General features: G+C 41.7%; 1 protein-coding gene across 1 annotated transcript; it reads right to left on the minus strand.

The window, feature by feature from the left end:
• Positions 1–1,838: 1,838 nt before the first annotated feature.
• On the minus strand, positions 1,839–16,453 carry LOC106746469 (CCR4-NOT transcription complex subunit 10-like). Its single transcript, XM_014623084.1, has 15 exons — positions 15,953–16,453; positions 15,506–15,834; positions 15,227–15,333; positions 14,904–15,055; positions 14,562–14,761; positions 14,046–14,337; positions 13,626–13,976; positions 13,188–13,297; positions 13,030–13,108; positions 12,815–12,855; positions 6,227–6,346; positions 5,218–5,958; positions 3,675–4,002; positions 3,089–3,328; positions 1,839–2,535 (listed from the first exon to the last, which is right to left on the minus strand). Exons 1-15 carry the CDS (start codon positions 16,359–16,361, stop codon positions 2,228–2,230), a joined length of 3,807 nt encoding a protein of 1,268 aa, XP_014478570.1. The 5' UTR covers positions 16,362–16,453; the 3' UTR covers positions 1,839–2,227.
• Positions 16,454–16,586: the final 133 nt, after the last annotated feature.

The raw sequence follows: 16,586 nt of genomic DNA on the forward strand, positions 1-16,586 counted from the left end.
AGTGAAATAATGCATTCGTTCGCCGAGGAGATGTACATACGCGCGTCTGTTAACGCGCGTGATGTTAATGACGGGAATTTTACGAGGGGTCGCGATATCAGATAATTAATCCGATCAATTCTGCCGGTATTGTTTGATCATCCGCATCTTGCGCCGGAGGAAAACGAGTGGTCGAACATGCACTTCTTCTCAGGACGCTCTATACGGAGGTGTACTTTTAAAATGTAATTTAAAGCATTTAATTTAATTACAACAAAGATAAGAATTTCATTTAATTTAATGTAATCTTTAAATTTAAGTACATTATTGATGTACGGAGAGAAAAGTTCGTTCAACTTAATTTCTGCAACTGAATAGAAGCCGGATGAAAATTCGTTAGCAAGAGATGAAAACTGTGTGTGTGTGTGTGTGTGTGTGTGTGTGTGTGTAATGTGAAAACTCGGTGACAATGAATGATATCTCTGTTACCGTAACTGAAAACATTCGTGTGATCATTCGACTGCATTAAAACTCGATTGACAAAAACTGAGAGCAACTAACTGAGCAGAGAATTGTCTTGTATCTTTGTAATAATCGTCATTAATTGTTTGAAACCTCCTATAAGAAATTTGTTATTTCTACAATCGAGTTTTCGTCTGCTCCCTAGGCGACCAAAAGTTCAGTTCACCAACGGAATTATTTTATCCGTTTTATACGAAATAATTTTTTCTTTTTATTTTTGTCTCCATGAAATTTTGTCACCATAATCATTTTTTTGTCTCTATAAAATTGTCTCCATAAAATTTTTTGAGTTTTTTAGGTATTTTGGAAAAGTTCTTTTTTCTTTTCTTTTTTTTCTCTCTGATGGTTGAAATATCAAGAAATATTCTTGTCGATCGACGCAGTTCGACTTGCGCAACCGGTTAATTTCGTTGATTAACATCACTTTATTATTCGAGTTTTAATGAGTGATGGAACGGCTAGTCTAGCCTCGAGAGTTGAGACTGGATTAAATTTTTTCTTTATATTCTGTTGAATTAATACAATCGGTGTGTGTTTGTTGCGACTATGCTATAGTGTATAATAACTCCTTTACGAAATACAATCAATCACAGACAACAAAATAGTTTACATATATTGTAATATTTTATTTATAGAAAATATTATATAATGCAACGGTGCAATTGTGAATCTTTGTCGCCCTCCCGTCTCTTCATCCTCCTTTCTTTGAGAAAAAAGGATAATAACATTCCTATAATAATATTCCTATATTTATATTTCATATAACAAAAATTGAAAAAAACGACAAGAGATGTCGCACGTGTGTGTGCAAAAAAAAAATCGGCCCCTTTATCAAAAAGCTGCGCAGAATTTTGAACTTTGACAGGTTCAGGCTACAACTATGCGGTTTCCTGATACTTCCGTTATATTGCTGTTATATCAAAAGTAACAATGCAAGATAAAGTGTATTATCTTCGATTCTACTCAAATTCTCGTGCGTATTCTAGTCTATTACAAGTGCGTACCCCCTAACGTGAAACTGCTGAGAGATCTACATACAAACGCTATCTCTAATAATAGATAAATGCTTTCGGTTAAACCCAGTGATTGTATCCACTTAACAATTGAAAGATGCATGTGCCTCATGAGAAGTGCCTCACCGATACCACCGTTTATTTTGTTCAATTCCGCTGGATCGAGTCGCGAGAACAACTTCCGTCAGTTTCTCCTTTTTCTTTCACAATTTATTTATATATATATATGCAAAATATTTTATATAGATATTACACGGAAAAAAGTGCTAGATTCAAGTAAATAATTACTCCAATACTCCTTAGCAAAATTTTACTTGGTTCAAGTAAATATATATATTTTACTTGGATAATTTATTTGGAACTTTTTTTACTTGAATCAAGTATTACTTGATCCGAGTGAAAAGGAATATTAGAGTAATTACTTGAATCTAGTACTTTTTTTCTGTGCAGATATTAAATCAGGCTAACAGTGGCTACTCCGACGCGTCGACGTCATTATGAGTAACGACTCGTGTCCCCGATTGATAAGAGTGGCGGCTTCTCGGCTCTGTGTTTCTCCGATAAGGAGAGTTACCGTCCTCGTCGGGAGTCACCTGTGACTCAACCCGACATAACACCAAGTTCGAGCAAGTATTGATATGTATCGATATTAATAAGTACATAATCGGATTATCTCCGTGATTGGCGGGAGGATGTGAGCCCTTCGGCGATATTCAACAAGTGGGTTCTATGGACACCGGCATCCTCGCGGAGCGGCCGAAGAAGCCGCGAGTGCCGTCAGGTCCTGACGGCATTCTCGTCACGTTCTCGGGCAGATGCGTCATCGCGATGCCGCTGTTGCTCCTTGACTGACAGAATCCATTTTGCTCGGAGCCCGACGAGCACAAGGACAATCTCCGGATGTTCATGTCGTAGCTGGAATCGCGGCTGCACGTTGACATTCGTCTCAACAACGGCCCGTAGTCGGCCGACCCGCGACGACTCGTGACATAACAACCTCCCCCGCATTCCATGGGAGAACCTACGGCAAATAAGAAACGCGTAATTTAATAGCCAAAATAATAATAACAATAATAACAACTATAATTTTGAAATGTGACAGATTTTAATCGAACACACGCGAATTTTTTTTAACGAATTTCTATACCCTTGGAACAGAAATCGAAGAAATATGCGGAAAAATTGAAAAAAAAATCTATTTTTCTCGAGTCTTCAAAACTATAGTAATAATAACAATATTGTTACTTTCGGGCGCTAAACTCATACAAAGATATTTCAATTTGAATCGCACGATTGCACAGAAGAAGCAATTCAGTTGGTGTAACTGAATTTTCCCTCGCCCGAGGACCAGACGAAAACTCGGTTGTAACAGAACAGAAAAATCCCTGTAGGAGATTTCCACTTAGTCAATTGTTTCAGCCGAGTTTTAACGCAGCTGAATGTTCGCACGAATGTTCTCAGTCGCGGTAACGGAGATACAATTTCTTGTTACCGAGTTTTTATCTCTTCGTCACCGAGTTTTCATTTGATTCCTATTCAGTTGCGAAAGCTGAGTTTTTTTTCCGTATACGAACCGGTGGAAGAGCAGCAAGAATAACGGCGATTCTCATGATGATAGAAGTTGTTCGGGTAGCCCGGATGGAAGAAGGCTGTTTCGGAGCCGGAGGACGAGCACGTGGAGTAACGTCTACCAGTGTCCGAGCTGGAACCGGAGCAGGAGGACAAGCGCCGAAACATGAAACCGTTGTCCGAGCTGGATATGGAGCAGGAGGAGAGCTTCCGTGATAACCACGCATCTGGTGACGGTGGCCCCGCTACAACAAAATACAAACAATTAATAACGATCTGATGTCTGAGGCTTTGGCAGTGTGGAGACATCGCGAGTTAATTATCTAGATTGACTTTCGTGATTGTCACGACGTGAGACAAGCGATGATGGAAATCTTGCAATCTTGTTAATTACATGTGTGAAGCGAATATACAATATTGAATTAATCTTTATACTTACATCGTACAATAATGTAAATTTCTGTTATATCATTGCGGCAAGAAATTTACCGAAAATTACAATGAGATTTTTGTATTCAAAATATTTTCATATAAAAAGAAGTTAGGCAGCAGAAGAGATTTCTCTTTCTATATCAGGATAGGATACCCTACCCTGGAAAGGATAACCCGCGTGGATATGATACATCGGATATCCTTGGACACTTTTCTTGTGCCTCGCTCTCCCATCTTCCGGCTCGGAGCCGCTCGGACAACTGGACGAGTTGTAGTTGTCCTCCTTCGTCACTCTGTTGATGACGTTCTTCTTCGTAGGCTGGTGCTTCCTCTTCTTGTCGCCTGACTGATGCAGCTCGAACACCTTGGCGTCACCCAGGGTCGTCATTTGCATGGCGATCCGCGCGGAACTCGAGTCCGTGAATTCGACCATAGCGCACTCTTCGCTGGATGCTAGCTCTGGTTTCTTCGAGATAGCCTGCCGCACCTAAGTAAAAAAACATTTCAAATTCAAAAAATATTAAAAAATATCAAATATTAGAAGAAAATATCGTATATTTTGCTGTTGTATTTTTTATTATTGTGTATTATTATATTATACCTACCTTATATATATATAAAAACAATATATATATAATTAAAATGTAATTAAAATATAATTTAGATACGGTTAATCAAAGGAAATACTTCAATGAACTTCAGAACACATTCGGTATTCAGAAAAATCTTACGAAAATTAATAAAAAATAAATTATCTCTCTTATTCAATACAGATGTATAAACTAAATTCGTTAGGGAAAGAAAATGCTGGGACTTGCGTGTCATTGATTTACAATGATTATATTATGATTATACTGTGACCGGATATTCATTAAATAATTATCAAATAAGTGAATGAATCGTCAATTAAGTCTCAACTGACAAACAGCTGACATAAGAATTAACCAGATCATTATGACAGAGATCAAACATGACGGAGTAATCATGGAGCAAATTTCAGCTTTTAGGATCAATCACAGTCTGTTAACATGTGATTGTCACATTGAGTGTAAGATTACAACCTGTGCGTTACATCATCATGCAATTGTGGAAAATTTGGCGAGGAATCGCGACAAACAATCATTATTCGAATCCGCCACCGGCTATTATCAACGAATTCGCGCAATGTTCCGCTCAGCTGAACTGTCAACAACAATTACGAAGCTATAACAACAATTACGAAGCTATGACTACGACGACGTTAATGTTTTATTGATAGTCAGCAACCTTCTCGTCCAATCTCTATATGCTCCGCAATAAATGTAGAAATGAAGGTATTGGGCTCAATGATAAAAAACTAATGAACAAAGCGAATAAACGAGCGAATTTGTAAAGCGTTCGAAAAATGTCCTTTTTTTTGTCGAGTACATTTTACGACTATTTGTTAATTTATTGATTAAAATTTTTTTTTAATTTTCGAGTTATATTTAAATTAAATCGGTTCAATTAGTCACAAATGTTATTTTATAACATCTTTTATGAAACACATTCATTTTATGAAATTTTCACGAACCTATCTTTTTATGTCGACGCATTTCGCAAGACTTCTGCCTTCCGACGTCATTAAGAAAGATGGCCACGGTAAAAACAAACTTTAAGCTATCGAATCGTATAGGAGTCTCGCAATTCTCCGACAAGTTTCCGGCCGAAAAGAGAGTCTCACCTCAGCGGGTGCGGGATGCCCGGGCCTGAGCACCCTGATCAGCGCGATTTCGCCGCAGGGCTTGAAGATCTCGGCGACCGACTCGACCGTGAGTTTCTCCAGCGGCAGCCTCGCCGCCAAAATGGTCCTGGAGGGCGCGGTCTGGTCGAAGGGCGGCAAAGGATCTACTCTGCGCAACTTAGTCCCTTGCGGATTCACCTCAAGCTTCTTGGACCTCGCCAAGGCCGCGCCGACGACCCTCCAGTCCCTGCTGATGTGTTTCACCCTCTTGAAGCTGGAGATCAGCTTGAGGGACACGTAGCCCTCCTTGTTTCTCTTCACGTGCTTCAGCAGAAACGCGTCCTTCACGATATTCTCATCGGAGAAGTAGAACTCCACCTGAGCGCAGATCTTGTCAGCCAGGTCGTCGCTCGGCGGCGCGAAGTCGTCCGCCCCCTTCTCAGAGACGGGAACTTCCGACGGCGTCTGCTGTTCACGACCGTCCGCCGGCGTCGAGTCGTCCAAGGAGTCAGCACCCGAATCCTGGTCGACGCCGGTCTGCTCCTTCGTGGGCTTGATCTCGCTGTCGTAGTCCGACAGGTCGGCCTCTTCGCCCTTGGAGCCTCTCCGGTCGAACGAGAGGCTCACATCGCTGTCGACCGAGGAGATACTGTCCCTCGTCTCGGACTTCTTCATAGGCGGGGGCGAGAACGGCAAGCTGCCGATTTCGTCCTTCGACTCCTGCTGCATCTCCAACTCCATCTTTGTGTATTTCAGCAAAGAAATTCGGAGATGTGAGTTCTCTGGGACAGAAAGAGAGAGAGAGAGAGAGAGCACGAGAGCCGACGGTCTCTGCTCGCGCGAGCTTTAAGCCTGTTCCTCCGCGCCTCCCCGTGACGTATCTGAGAACGAACGTAGCCGATGAACCGTCCTCTCCTCCCCCGCGGCGGAAGCTTCACATTCTACCTCTTCGCGAGGATCAGTTTTACAACGAGAGTAAAAGTCAAGCGGGATCGACGGGTATAGTTACCTTTGCTCGCTCGAGCGCTTCCTCGGCACGGATCTCTCGCTGGGACGCGCGTGGGCAACGGTTAAGCGCTAAATCAGAGAACTCACGAGCACAATCGCCGCCAGCCCCTTCAACATCAACACACCGGGGAAATTAATAGTCGTGACAACGATGCGCGCGGAGCGACGTGATTAACGTATCGCGTACAATGACGTGCAGTTTACCGGTGCACACGTCCCCGCTTGAATTTCTCCGTGACCCTTCCGCGTCCCCCAATTGATCTCGACTTTTCTCCTCGAGTGGCGATCCGTAAAAATTCGTTTACTTCGCGACCGAATCACCGTGGCTTGCTTTTATATAAACTTCAATATCTCGTCAATGCGGTAACGGCGAATGCAACAATTAATTTATGTTTATATTTAATAATGTGTTTATATATTTCTAATTACTTGAATTTATGTATGATTGCAATGTATATATATATATATATATAAAAGTTGGCTCATATAGAATCAGCTAGAAACGAAGCGAGATGCGGAGGTAAAGCCGACGCAGGTGAACCCGCGAAGGGTCAAGGGACGTTACCTCTTCGTTGAGAGCAACTCACGCTCGGTCACGCTTTACTTCGCGAAGGGACAGAGCGGGAAGAATCGCGTCGCGCGTGTCACGCGATTCTCCTCGCGAATGTGGGCGCACCGGACATCTCGTCGATGCACATCACTGGGTTGTGCGTGTGAAGAAGCGTCGAGATTTTCGTCAACGGCGGTCCACGGCTGGACGGAGCCCTTGAAGCGGCGCGATCGGAGGAGAGACTTGCGAAAGGTGCGAATTGTACACGGGAGATCGTACAAGAGCGTACTCGGTCGCACTGGCATACTGGCCTTCCACGAGGCGCGCGATTCGTTTTATAGCCGCGGTGTCGGCCGCGTGTGCGGTGCGCGGCAAAGCTGCAGTGATCTCGTGGCCTTCTTGAATGCCAGTCAAGAGTGAGGCAGCGCCGAACGATCGAAGGGCACTCGAATCGGACCTTGAGCGAAGGAAAGGGATTTTAAGGAGCGCGCACAAAATTTGTCCGATCGTCCGGAGGACGAGAGGCATTTTTCACTCGCGTGTGAACTCTCACTCGGCTTTCTTACCCACGAGTTATTCGAGGAATAACGATTGTCCCAGTGCGGACAGTTCACTCGCAGATATGCAGATCGGAAGGGAGAAACTGGCTTTTCTCCAAATAAGCGCCCCTCTTCCGCCGTTCATTCATTCCTTTGATCGTGATTCGTCGTGTCTCGGAACGAGTTAGATAATTTATTCTTCCGGCCTGCCCGTGTTTGACAAAGTCACGTATCCGCGGTTATCCGCGGCCGAATCTGAGATCGTGTTCGCGACAGAAGAAGCAAATATGACTTAATTATACTTTGTAATTCTCTCCAATTTAATTCCTCTGTCGGAGAAGGACCGGCACGCGAGAGATGGTAATTTCGGGCATAAAATCGCGAACTGTCCGTGATCTCAGCGCAGTCGACGATGAGGAACGATTTCGCGGCATTTCGCGCTCGTCGCGGAAGGTCAGATCGGAACGGATCGCTCCGGCGGCGGCCGGTCGCTGCAGGAAGGAAAGACGACAAACTCGAGCCAGGCAACTCCTCACCTCGGATAACGCCCGGCGGGCCTATTCGTAAACGACGCGCATTGCATCCGTACGCCGCCAGCATAATAATATATAGGTCAAGTGCGGCTGGTGCCACGTACGGCCGTGAAGGACGACCCGCGGAGTCGTCGAAACGAAAGGGTTCGGCCCCTCGGCTGGGGCCCCTCGGGGCAAAGCGTCGCGTCGCGTCGCGTTGAGTCGCGTCGCGGTGGGCCCGGCCGGCTCGGCTTTGAAAGACAGGGTGATAACCTTGGTCTCGGCCGAAAATCGACGCTGATGAGAGAGCGACAAAAAGAAAAAGAAAGAGAGAGAGAGAGAGAGAACAGCGTTTATTTCATCCTAGGGCTAGCCCTCCAAGGACAAGCGAGATACATGATAGAGTCGAAAAGAAATCATACATTCTGGTGATTTTTAAATTACACGGACAAAAACAATTATACGAAAGCAAGAAAAAAAAATAAAAATTAAAAGCTCTGAGAGAAAAAAATAAGCTGTAAAAATAATTGTAAGTTAAATATGTATAAGGAAAGGATCGAGCTATAAATTTATGTTAAATTCAAATCTAAATCTAAGAGAGAGAGAGAGAGAAAGACAGACGCCAAGAGACGGAAAAGTCGTGCTGTATATTTTCGTGCGGGAGACGTATGTGTTCCACGTGTCTCCGGAGGAAGCGCCGACGGCTGTCTTCGGGATGTACAGGCCACATGCCGGTGCTCGCGGGTACGCGAGTCGTGAGAGAACGTGAGCGATTCCGTAATTAATCGAGCCGACGAGACGAGCGAAATCGTAATGAGAGAGCTTACCACCGGGCATTGACCAGAGACGCCGGATTACGGCGTGACGTAAACGCGTGCGCGTGTAGGTACGCACGGATGTTCCCCGAGTGAAATTCGCTCGATTTAGGAGGACCGTGCGTGGGTTAGCAGCGCCTTATTTTACCCGCTTGCGTAATTTCGGACGGCTCAATACGCCGTTTATCGGTCTCTCGTAATTTCACGCAGTGAAATCGGAAGTTCGTACGTAACATAAATATCGCTTGTAATATCATCAAGAAAGGAACGAACGAGCTGATAAAAGCCCACGCAAGGTATTATTTATGCGAGGACACCTGTACAATTAATATGAATAAATCAAAAGCTGAGCGTGGAACCCTCTGCGAGTCAATGAAATGTTATTGTGTTATTTTTATGTTGCCTGGAGGGTCTCGTATTTCGAAAGCGATTTCGGCTGGGACAAAGCCGACACCGAAGAGAATTCTAATCGGCAGCTCAGCTACAAAGATGTATCAAAAATCGGAAAGATGCGATGAATGACGATCTTCTTTGACATTTTCTACCGCAGTTGAACTCCGGGATATGTCGATAATTTTACATTGTACGATAATTTTGAGATATTATACTTTGTTTATACATCGTGGACATAATTGTCACGTGCGTGTGTCCTTTCGAAGACTTCGAAATAATTAATAACCATGAACACTAGTGATAATCATTCGTCATAATCGTGAAATTAACATACAAAAGCAAATATTGTGTGTGTGTGTGTGTGTGTACGCCACATCATATTCCTGTTCTCACACATTGGACTAATTTCACACACTGTTCGCCGTTGGCTGTATCGTTAGGGGCTTCTGGACGGTAATATGGTCATGGCCATCCATGCGAATCATCCAGGGCCTGACACTGGCTCTCTTACCACGTCTGACTCATGTGTCTTCAGTGGTTCTCCGTTATGTATTATCTATGGACATCTAACAAATACGAGAGCGATGAGAATCCTTGATGAAAATTCCTTGATTCGAGAATCCTTGATGAGATCGACAACAACCTGCGTTTTGATGCCGCGAAGTGTCTACACTTCGCGGTGATTTCGTCTTTTACACGTAGATCAACGAAAACCGATGTATGTAAAGAATGTGGTTTTGTTGGCAAGATATACATTTGAATCTATTTAAAAAATAAAGACAGCCTTCCTGAGAAGGGGACCCCGAAGAGACAACGATGCCCCACTTGTCCCGCGACAGATATCAAAAGATCTTGAAATACGAGAAAAGAATTTATCTAATAGTCCCTAAAAAAAAATCGAATAAATATATAGGAAGAGAAACTGAATAAAATGAACAAATAAAATCATACAAATTCATGAGTAGAATATCCTTTATACGAAGACCGGATGTAATCCATCTGGCAAAACCGGAAACTGAGAGTCTAAAGCCGCGAAGGATAATCCGCTCGTTCGCATCCCTTTCTCTCGCGTTTCTCATTTCGCCGACGCCGGAGATTAATACGAATAAATACCATCGCGGGCGAACTCTTATTCGACGGCGGACCCGATTATCCGCACCTTCGCGAAGTCGCACGCAGACCGGCCGCGCACAATCGATATAATACGTCGCGATTAATATCCCGGCGCGGCGTGAAATTCGCTCGCGTCTTCGGTCGTGCGCGGCCGCGCGCGTGGGTATGATAAATTGAAAATAAAATTGATCCGTCTATTTGGCCGCGCTACCCTGACCCAGTTCAAGCTCGAGATTCCTGTCTCCCGTGAATAGGACAAGCGGCAAAAGCCGCCTCGGGGAATCGCCGCCCTCCATGCGAACTTCGAATGCACGTTTCTCGACGTTATCCAAGTAATTGTTCGCGCGCTCGTGGTGCTCCCTTGCAATTACGAGCGCGAAACTATCGGAGATTCGGCCGAAACCGCCAACGCGTAGCCGAAGTTATGTCACTCTTTTCCTTCTCATCTTCATTCGCGTAATGCCGTACTCACGTGCATACCGCGCGTAATCACAGCGATTGCCTTGCGGCGAAGTACAGCGCGTACGGATAATACGCGGTAGCCTCTTCTCTTAAGTTGCGGTCTCCGGGCTCGATGCGTGTTACGTAACGCCGCGAAGCCGTGCAGAAGCGCCTAACTTAAATACTTTTACGTAAATCTTTTCCCCGCTTAATCTGATTTATCCGTTACGTCACGACGACGCCTCCGCTTCTTTTGACACCTCGTTTCATCACGGCGCGTATCGCGCCTTTTAATTCACACGTATTTGTCGGGATAACTGTGAAGCTACGCCTTAGGAATGCCGGGCCATTTAATGGACCGGGAATAATTGAAAACTCTTGATGTAATACATCCGTTTTTAAATATTCCTCCCGATCATTACGGGAAGCGGTACATTGGAAGAAAAGTTTGGGTGACAATTACCAAACATTTAGTGAAATCGATTTAACCGAGCGATTTCGTTACAGTAACCGAGTCATTTCGTCGCATGGTATGTGTAATTAAATTATTTGGTTAGTGTAACCCCAAGTCATTCAATTACACGTACCGCGCGACTAAATGATTTGGTTATTGTTAACCAAATCATTTAGTTGAAACTGTTTCACTAAATGTTTGGTAATTGTTACCAAACTCTTTTTTCAGTATAACGACGTTTCGTAGCATCAATGACCGTTTGACAGCTTGATGGCCAGTCGAGGGTGGTTTCATTCAAGTCAAACTGGTGTTTTCTTCAGTTCGGCTTTATATCTCACAAAAAGCGTCGGTGAAAATGTAGCTTCCAAGGGACATGGGATTAAAATACCTGTAGGCAGAATCCGACGTAGAGGATGCCAAATAATTAATTTTCGTGAAACCCCCGTCGACGTGGCTTTACTCGTTGCCGAGATATTAATTACGAAAGTTCGTTAATAGATCGATGAAAGAGGAACATCTTCACTCGTTCGGCTAATTGCAATCGAAATGTCTGTAGATACGATTGATTCTGGAGACAAAATAAGGAACTTTCGTGCAATCGCCGTCGATCTAGCTTAGCGCATAGCCGAGATATAAATTACGGAGGTTTCACAGAGCTAGTGCGAAAAGGCCCGGATGGACGAGCATACTCTGGTGCGCGCGATTGAATGAGTGGGGTGAAAGTCGCGAAGTTACGCGTGGGCCGCGCGGCAGCGAAGTGGTGGGACAGGTCCGGGTTGCGTAGCGTAGGCATGCTGTTATTGCGCATTTTCTCCCCCACCTAACGTAAGCAAGTGTCATTGACCTTGCCCAACTAGCGACGAACAATTTACCGTTTGCAACTCGATACGATCGTTAATATCTTCGCTTCTAGGTGTCGTAGAGACTTCGGGCACGACTCGTTGGAAAGCTGAGACTTTTGCGCATCTGACTAATGCGCCGTCATTCTTCTCGCCGTTGGAGATTGATTAGTAAAACAGGATGAAAAAATGATGTCGCTAATTACACACAGCGGAGGTACTAATTACGAAATTCGTAACAGATTGATGCAAAAATATCACTGAAGAATTGTGACAGAAAAACCTACAGGTTCAAATCTAGACAGGGGCAAATCTAGAAGGGAAATCGATAAGTTCAAATAATTGTAAAATATTTTACATATTAAATGGCGGGAGATCGCTACTAACACGGGTGTTCTTCAAGAACTTCCGACTATGGAGTAAACGTCATGATATTTCTTACAAAGTTTGTATAAAAAGATTTTTATTTAGATTTTGCTGACATCGCGTAATTTTCTTTCGAAATATATATTTTATTAATATTATACATAAAATAGAGCATTCGCTTTTGTATGTTACAGGATCGCAATTGGAGCTAATTAAATTAAATTTATACACTTTGTAATACATACGCAGATCCGTCCATTTTAACAGATTCTCAATAACAAAAATACTTTATATTATAAAAAATAAACTAAGGCAATAACTTTCATATCCTGAAATGACTTTACTTACAACAAAGTTATCCTGACTTAGAACAAAGTTATGCTATGAGACGTCTTTATGTCGCAAGTAATTTTCTTCTGGAACATTTTCTCCTGTGCTAATGGTAGTTTCACGAATAACAATCGGAATTAAAACGGAGAACATTCTGTATATACTAACTTAAAAAATATAAAAATCTGTAGTCTTTTTTAGAGTCAATGTGGATCTTAATCGTTAACGGCATTGTACACAGTGCTGCTTTATTATTGATTTAGAGATGTCTGCACGACCTGGAAGAAAAAAATATACTAAATATTTTGTTATTATCTTAATTATGCAAGATACGATAATACTTGATATAAAATAATAGAGTTTGGTGCGCATGACATATATTATCTGTCATCCTTCGTCTCATTCTGCATAACAATAATTTATTAATATTAACGTAACAAAATAAACATTACCTAATTGCAGCTCTATGTACAAGGCCAACATGATCACTTGTATAGGTACATCACAATCTTGCGGTTTCGACACCCATACCTGGAATAAAAAATTTTTCAAGTTATCATATGATAGCCTTTAAAGAACAGGTTAAATCTGTCTTAAGGAATCTACTCACCTGTTTCAAAGTTTCTCCAGATTTGTCTAGTTCACCACGTATGGCGTAAGCCACGGCCAAGTTGTAACGTAACACAGCAACACCCGTAGAAATTGTTGTAGGATACCACGCTGAAAATTTTGAAGAATTACCTTCCTGTATTTTATACTGCGTTCAAATTTGTGTGAATGAAACGTCACAAGAAAAGAAAATTCCCAAAACAAACGAGTAAGGCAACTGTACCTATCTCTGGATTATTATTTATGCTTAAAAAAATGTATCAATTCATGAAAATAAATGTGATATTGTAATTAAAACTTTAAGATAATACTTTTACTCTATTGAAAGTTAAACTATATATTTAATTAAAGTCTGAAACGTCAAGGGTTGTCCAGAGGTTATAAACGCGTCCAAATATTGGTACTTTTATCTTATAACCGCGAACATAAATTATTTTACTTTTTATAGGCTTCGTCACGACTTCCTCCGCTTTCTCTTTATCCTTCTCGGGGATTTCCGGTATGGTCGTAAATGTATTTAAATCTTGAAGATTTTCGGGCTTTAGGTATTCGAGAGCTTCGCTGATTTTGTCCATGAATATCAGGCTCTCGGCGGCGTATAAATTACCCAACATTCTGTATGCACCGGGCAATTTGTTAAAGCTCAGTAGTGCCTTTGCATGCTCGAGGGCAAGCGTGTAATCTCCAAGACACAAAGAAATATATGCGCTGGCGGCCAACACGCTGATTTTTAAATTAAAAGATTCAATAGCCGTGGCCTGGGACATCGGCGTTGTATTATGCTGAACACCTAAAAAGTAATTACGTAAAAATATAAATTATAAAATCACGTGCGTGCAATGTAGCTTGAAATCCATACCTAAGTTGTGACCGGGTGTTAACGACAGTGATACTGTCTGTGAATTTGTGGCAGTTGTCGCTGGTACATTTGGCTCGCTGTTGTTCGGCAGTAAAAATAACGCATTCTTCAGACATAAGGATCCGAATTCCAACGTGGGCTGTGGAATCGCGTAGGACAAGCCCTCAGAATGATAATTGACTTTTTCCGAAAGGGACGTGGCTAGTATGATTTTCCTGTAGATACCAGAACCTACGACTTTCTGCACCAAATCCTCGCGTCGTCGTAAAATTTTGAAATCGACTTCATTTGACTGGAAAATATAAGTAATATATCATTACATACGTCATTTTAATGGGAAAATGCATCTTTACTTAAAAAATGCCGAAAATAAATGGAGAAATATAGATATCATATGCAATTCTCTTTTTACCTTCTTAACGTAAATAATAAATCCGTGGTCGAAACGAAAACTAAAACTTCCTACTTACGTACATAGATGAATTAGCGACACCAACAATATCAACTGTAACTTACATGTTTGTGACAATAGATACAGCATTCCGCCATTCTGAGCCACAGTTTAGGATTATTGTGAAACCTCTGTGCCGCCTCCGTGAAACAATCGAAGGCTTTTGATGCTTGACCAGCGTACAATAACGATACTCCCAAACTGTACATCAGCTCGTAGTGTTTATTGCTACCAAGCGTGTACAGTGGTTGAGAGGATAAGGCATCTGTAAAAATTGTGTTTATTAGTATTAGTGATATACAATGTTTACACCCACAAAATTAATGAATTTTACAATTGGAACTAAGTCCAAATGAATTCAGATTGAAAAATAGATGTATATATGCAATAAAAACTTCAAGAATTACCGATATCTTTAACCTGCACACTTTCCACCGCGCATTTATTTTCATGAAGAGCTTTTCGCAGATAAAAACAAGCCAAATTTGGCTTGTCCATTGCGAAATGCAAACATGCCATATTGTTATAATATAAAACGGCCAAAGACTCCCCGCACGATCTGCAAATCACACATTAAAACGATATATTTTAGGAGAAGAGAATCACGAAATAATTTTATCTATTTGAAACACAATATAGCACATTTGTATGCATCTCATATAGTAGGTATGAAAATTCTCAACTTAAGTTCATGCATTTATGCTAAATCTAATTTGCACGCAAGACGTACTTAAAATCTAAGTTTTCTGTGGTTGCAGAATTCAACAATTTCATTGCCTTTCTGTGATTTCCCCGCAAATATTCCAGATTAGCTTTCAAAAAAATCGTTGATGTATTCTGGAAACAATAATAAAGTAATACAATTCTCATGGTGTTTTCCACGATCGCATGTTAAAAATAAACAAAATTAATTTTTAAAAAAAGATAATGGTGCACTAATAAAATGCATCAATAACAGTGCTACAATAATTGTTCTCAATTTATATATTGATGTAATGAGTTATATTACCACCACTGGTGTACCCAGTGAAACTAATGTTTTCCATTCTTTTTTGCAGAGTTTCAATTGATGGGTCAGAAGGTATATTCTTGCTTTATATTTCAAGAGTTTTATCTTGAACGCATCTGTCGCAGTATCACTAATACCTTTCTTCTGTTCTTTCTGATCCTTCACAGACTTCATCACACCATCTTTGTCAACAGTTGATATCTTAGAATTGTCAATAGATACAAACTGACTCTCCACATAATTCAATATTGAGAGGCCTATATCTGGTTGCTCTGTTACTATATATAACTCGATCAGTAGCAAACAAACTTTGTGTGCTAGAGTTTCTTCTGCAAACAATAATTATACGTAAGTACATATCGAATTCAGCATTCAAAGGAAAATATTCATGTGATTGTAAAGTTCGACATAACTACATCCAATTGCTTTCTGAGTTACTATACATACCCATTGGCTCTATAAAAGCAAAGAGCCTGTTCATGATTTGAATCGCTGCATTATATTGTCTAGTATGATACAACAGCACAGCTTGATTATACCTCATCACACACTTCTCCACGTCATCGATGATCTCACTGGAGTCCGTCGTTGATATCTGACCGCATATAGCGTTCAAACTTTTCCGCATCAATTCGGTTTTCTTCAAATCGCTCTTGTAGTATTCCACGACAACCTTGTTGTGCGTAACTTTGAGATCCGTAGGCCTGAGGCTTTCCAGCTTGTTTAAATGCGACAAGCATGATGCGTAGGAACCTTTTTGGAAATCTGACAGCGCATTCTGAGCCAAGGTACGTTCCTGCTCAGTTATAACAGAGACCGCGCTGTCCTTAATTTGGGTTTCCGCAGTTTCACTCATAACGATATGACAATATATAACGATCGTTTCTTATCATACGCGTGCGATTGTAAATTTACACGATTTAATTCCTAAGTAATTGTAGTCTTGCAGATTCTCATCTTCGTCTGTCTTTAACTTGATTATGTCAAGATTAGATCGAGTTACTACTCTAAGCAAGGACGATATTTAGAGGTTAGAAAAGACGACAGCGGTAAACAGTAGATCGTAGTAGAGGCAGTGCTG

Source organism: Dinoponera quadriceps, unplaced genomic scaffold, assembly GCF_001313825.1.
Source record: "Dinoponera quadriceps isolate SergipeBrazil2010 unplaced genomic scaffold, ASM131382v1 scaffold192, whole genome shotgun sequence".
Classification (NCBI taxonomy): Eukaryota; Metazoa; Arthropoda; class Insecta; order Hymenoptera; family Formicidae; genus Dinoponera; species Dinoponera quadriceps.

Bases quoted from the DNA above. Each gene is read 5' to 3' on its own strand.
- LOC106746469 (XM_014623084.1), bottom strand. From the start codon at position 16,361: ATGAGTGAAACTGCGGAAACCCAAATTAAGGACAGCGCGGTCTCTGTT. The intron at 14,338-14,561 runs GTAAGTTACAGT...TATATTTTCCAG, and splicing joins GTATCTATTGTCACAAACAT to TCAAATGAAGTCGATTTCAA. The intron at 3,329-3,674 runs GTAGGGTATCCT...ATTTTGTTGTAG, and splicing joins CGCGGGTTATCCTTTCCAGG to CGGGGCCACCGTCACCAGAT.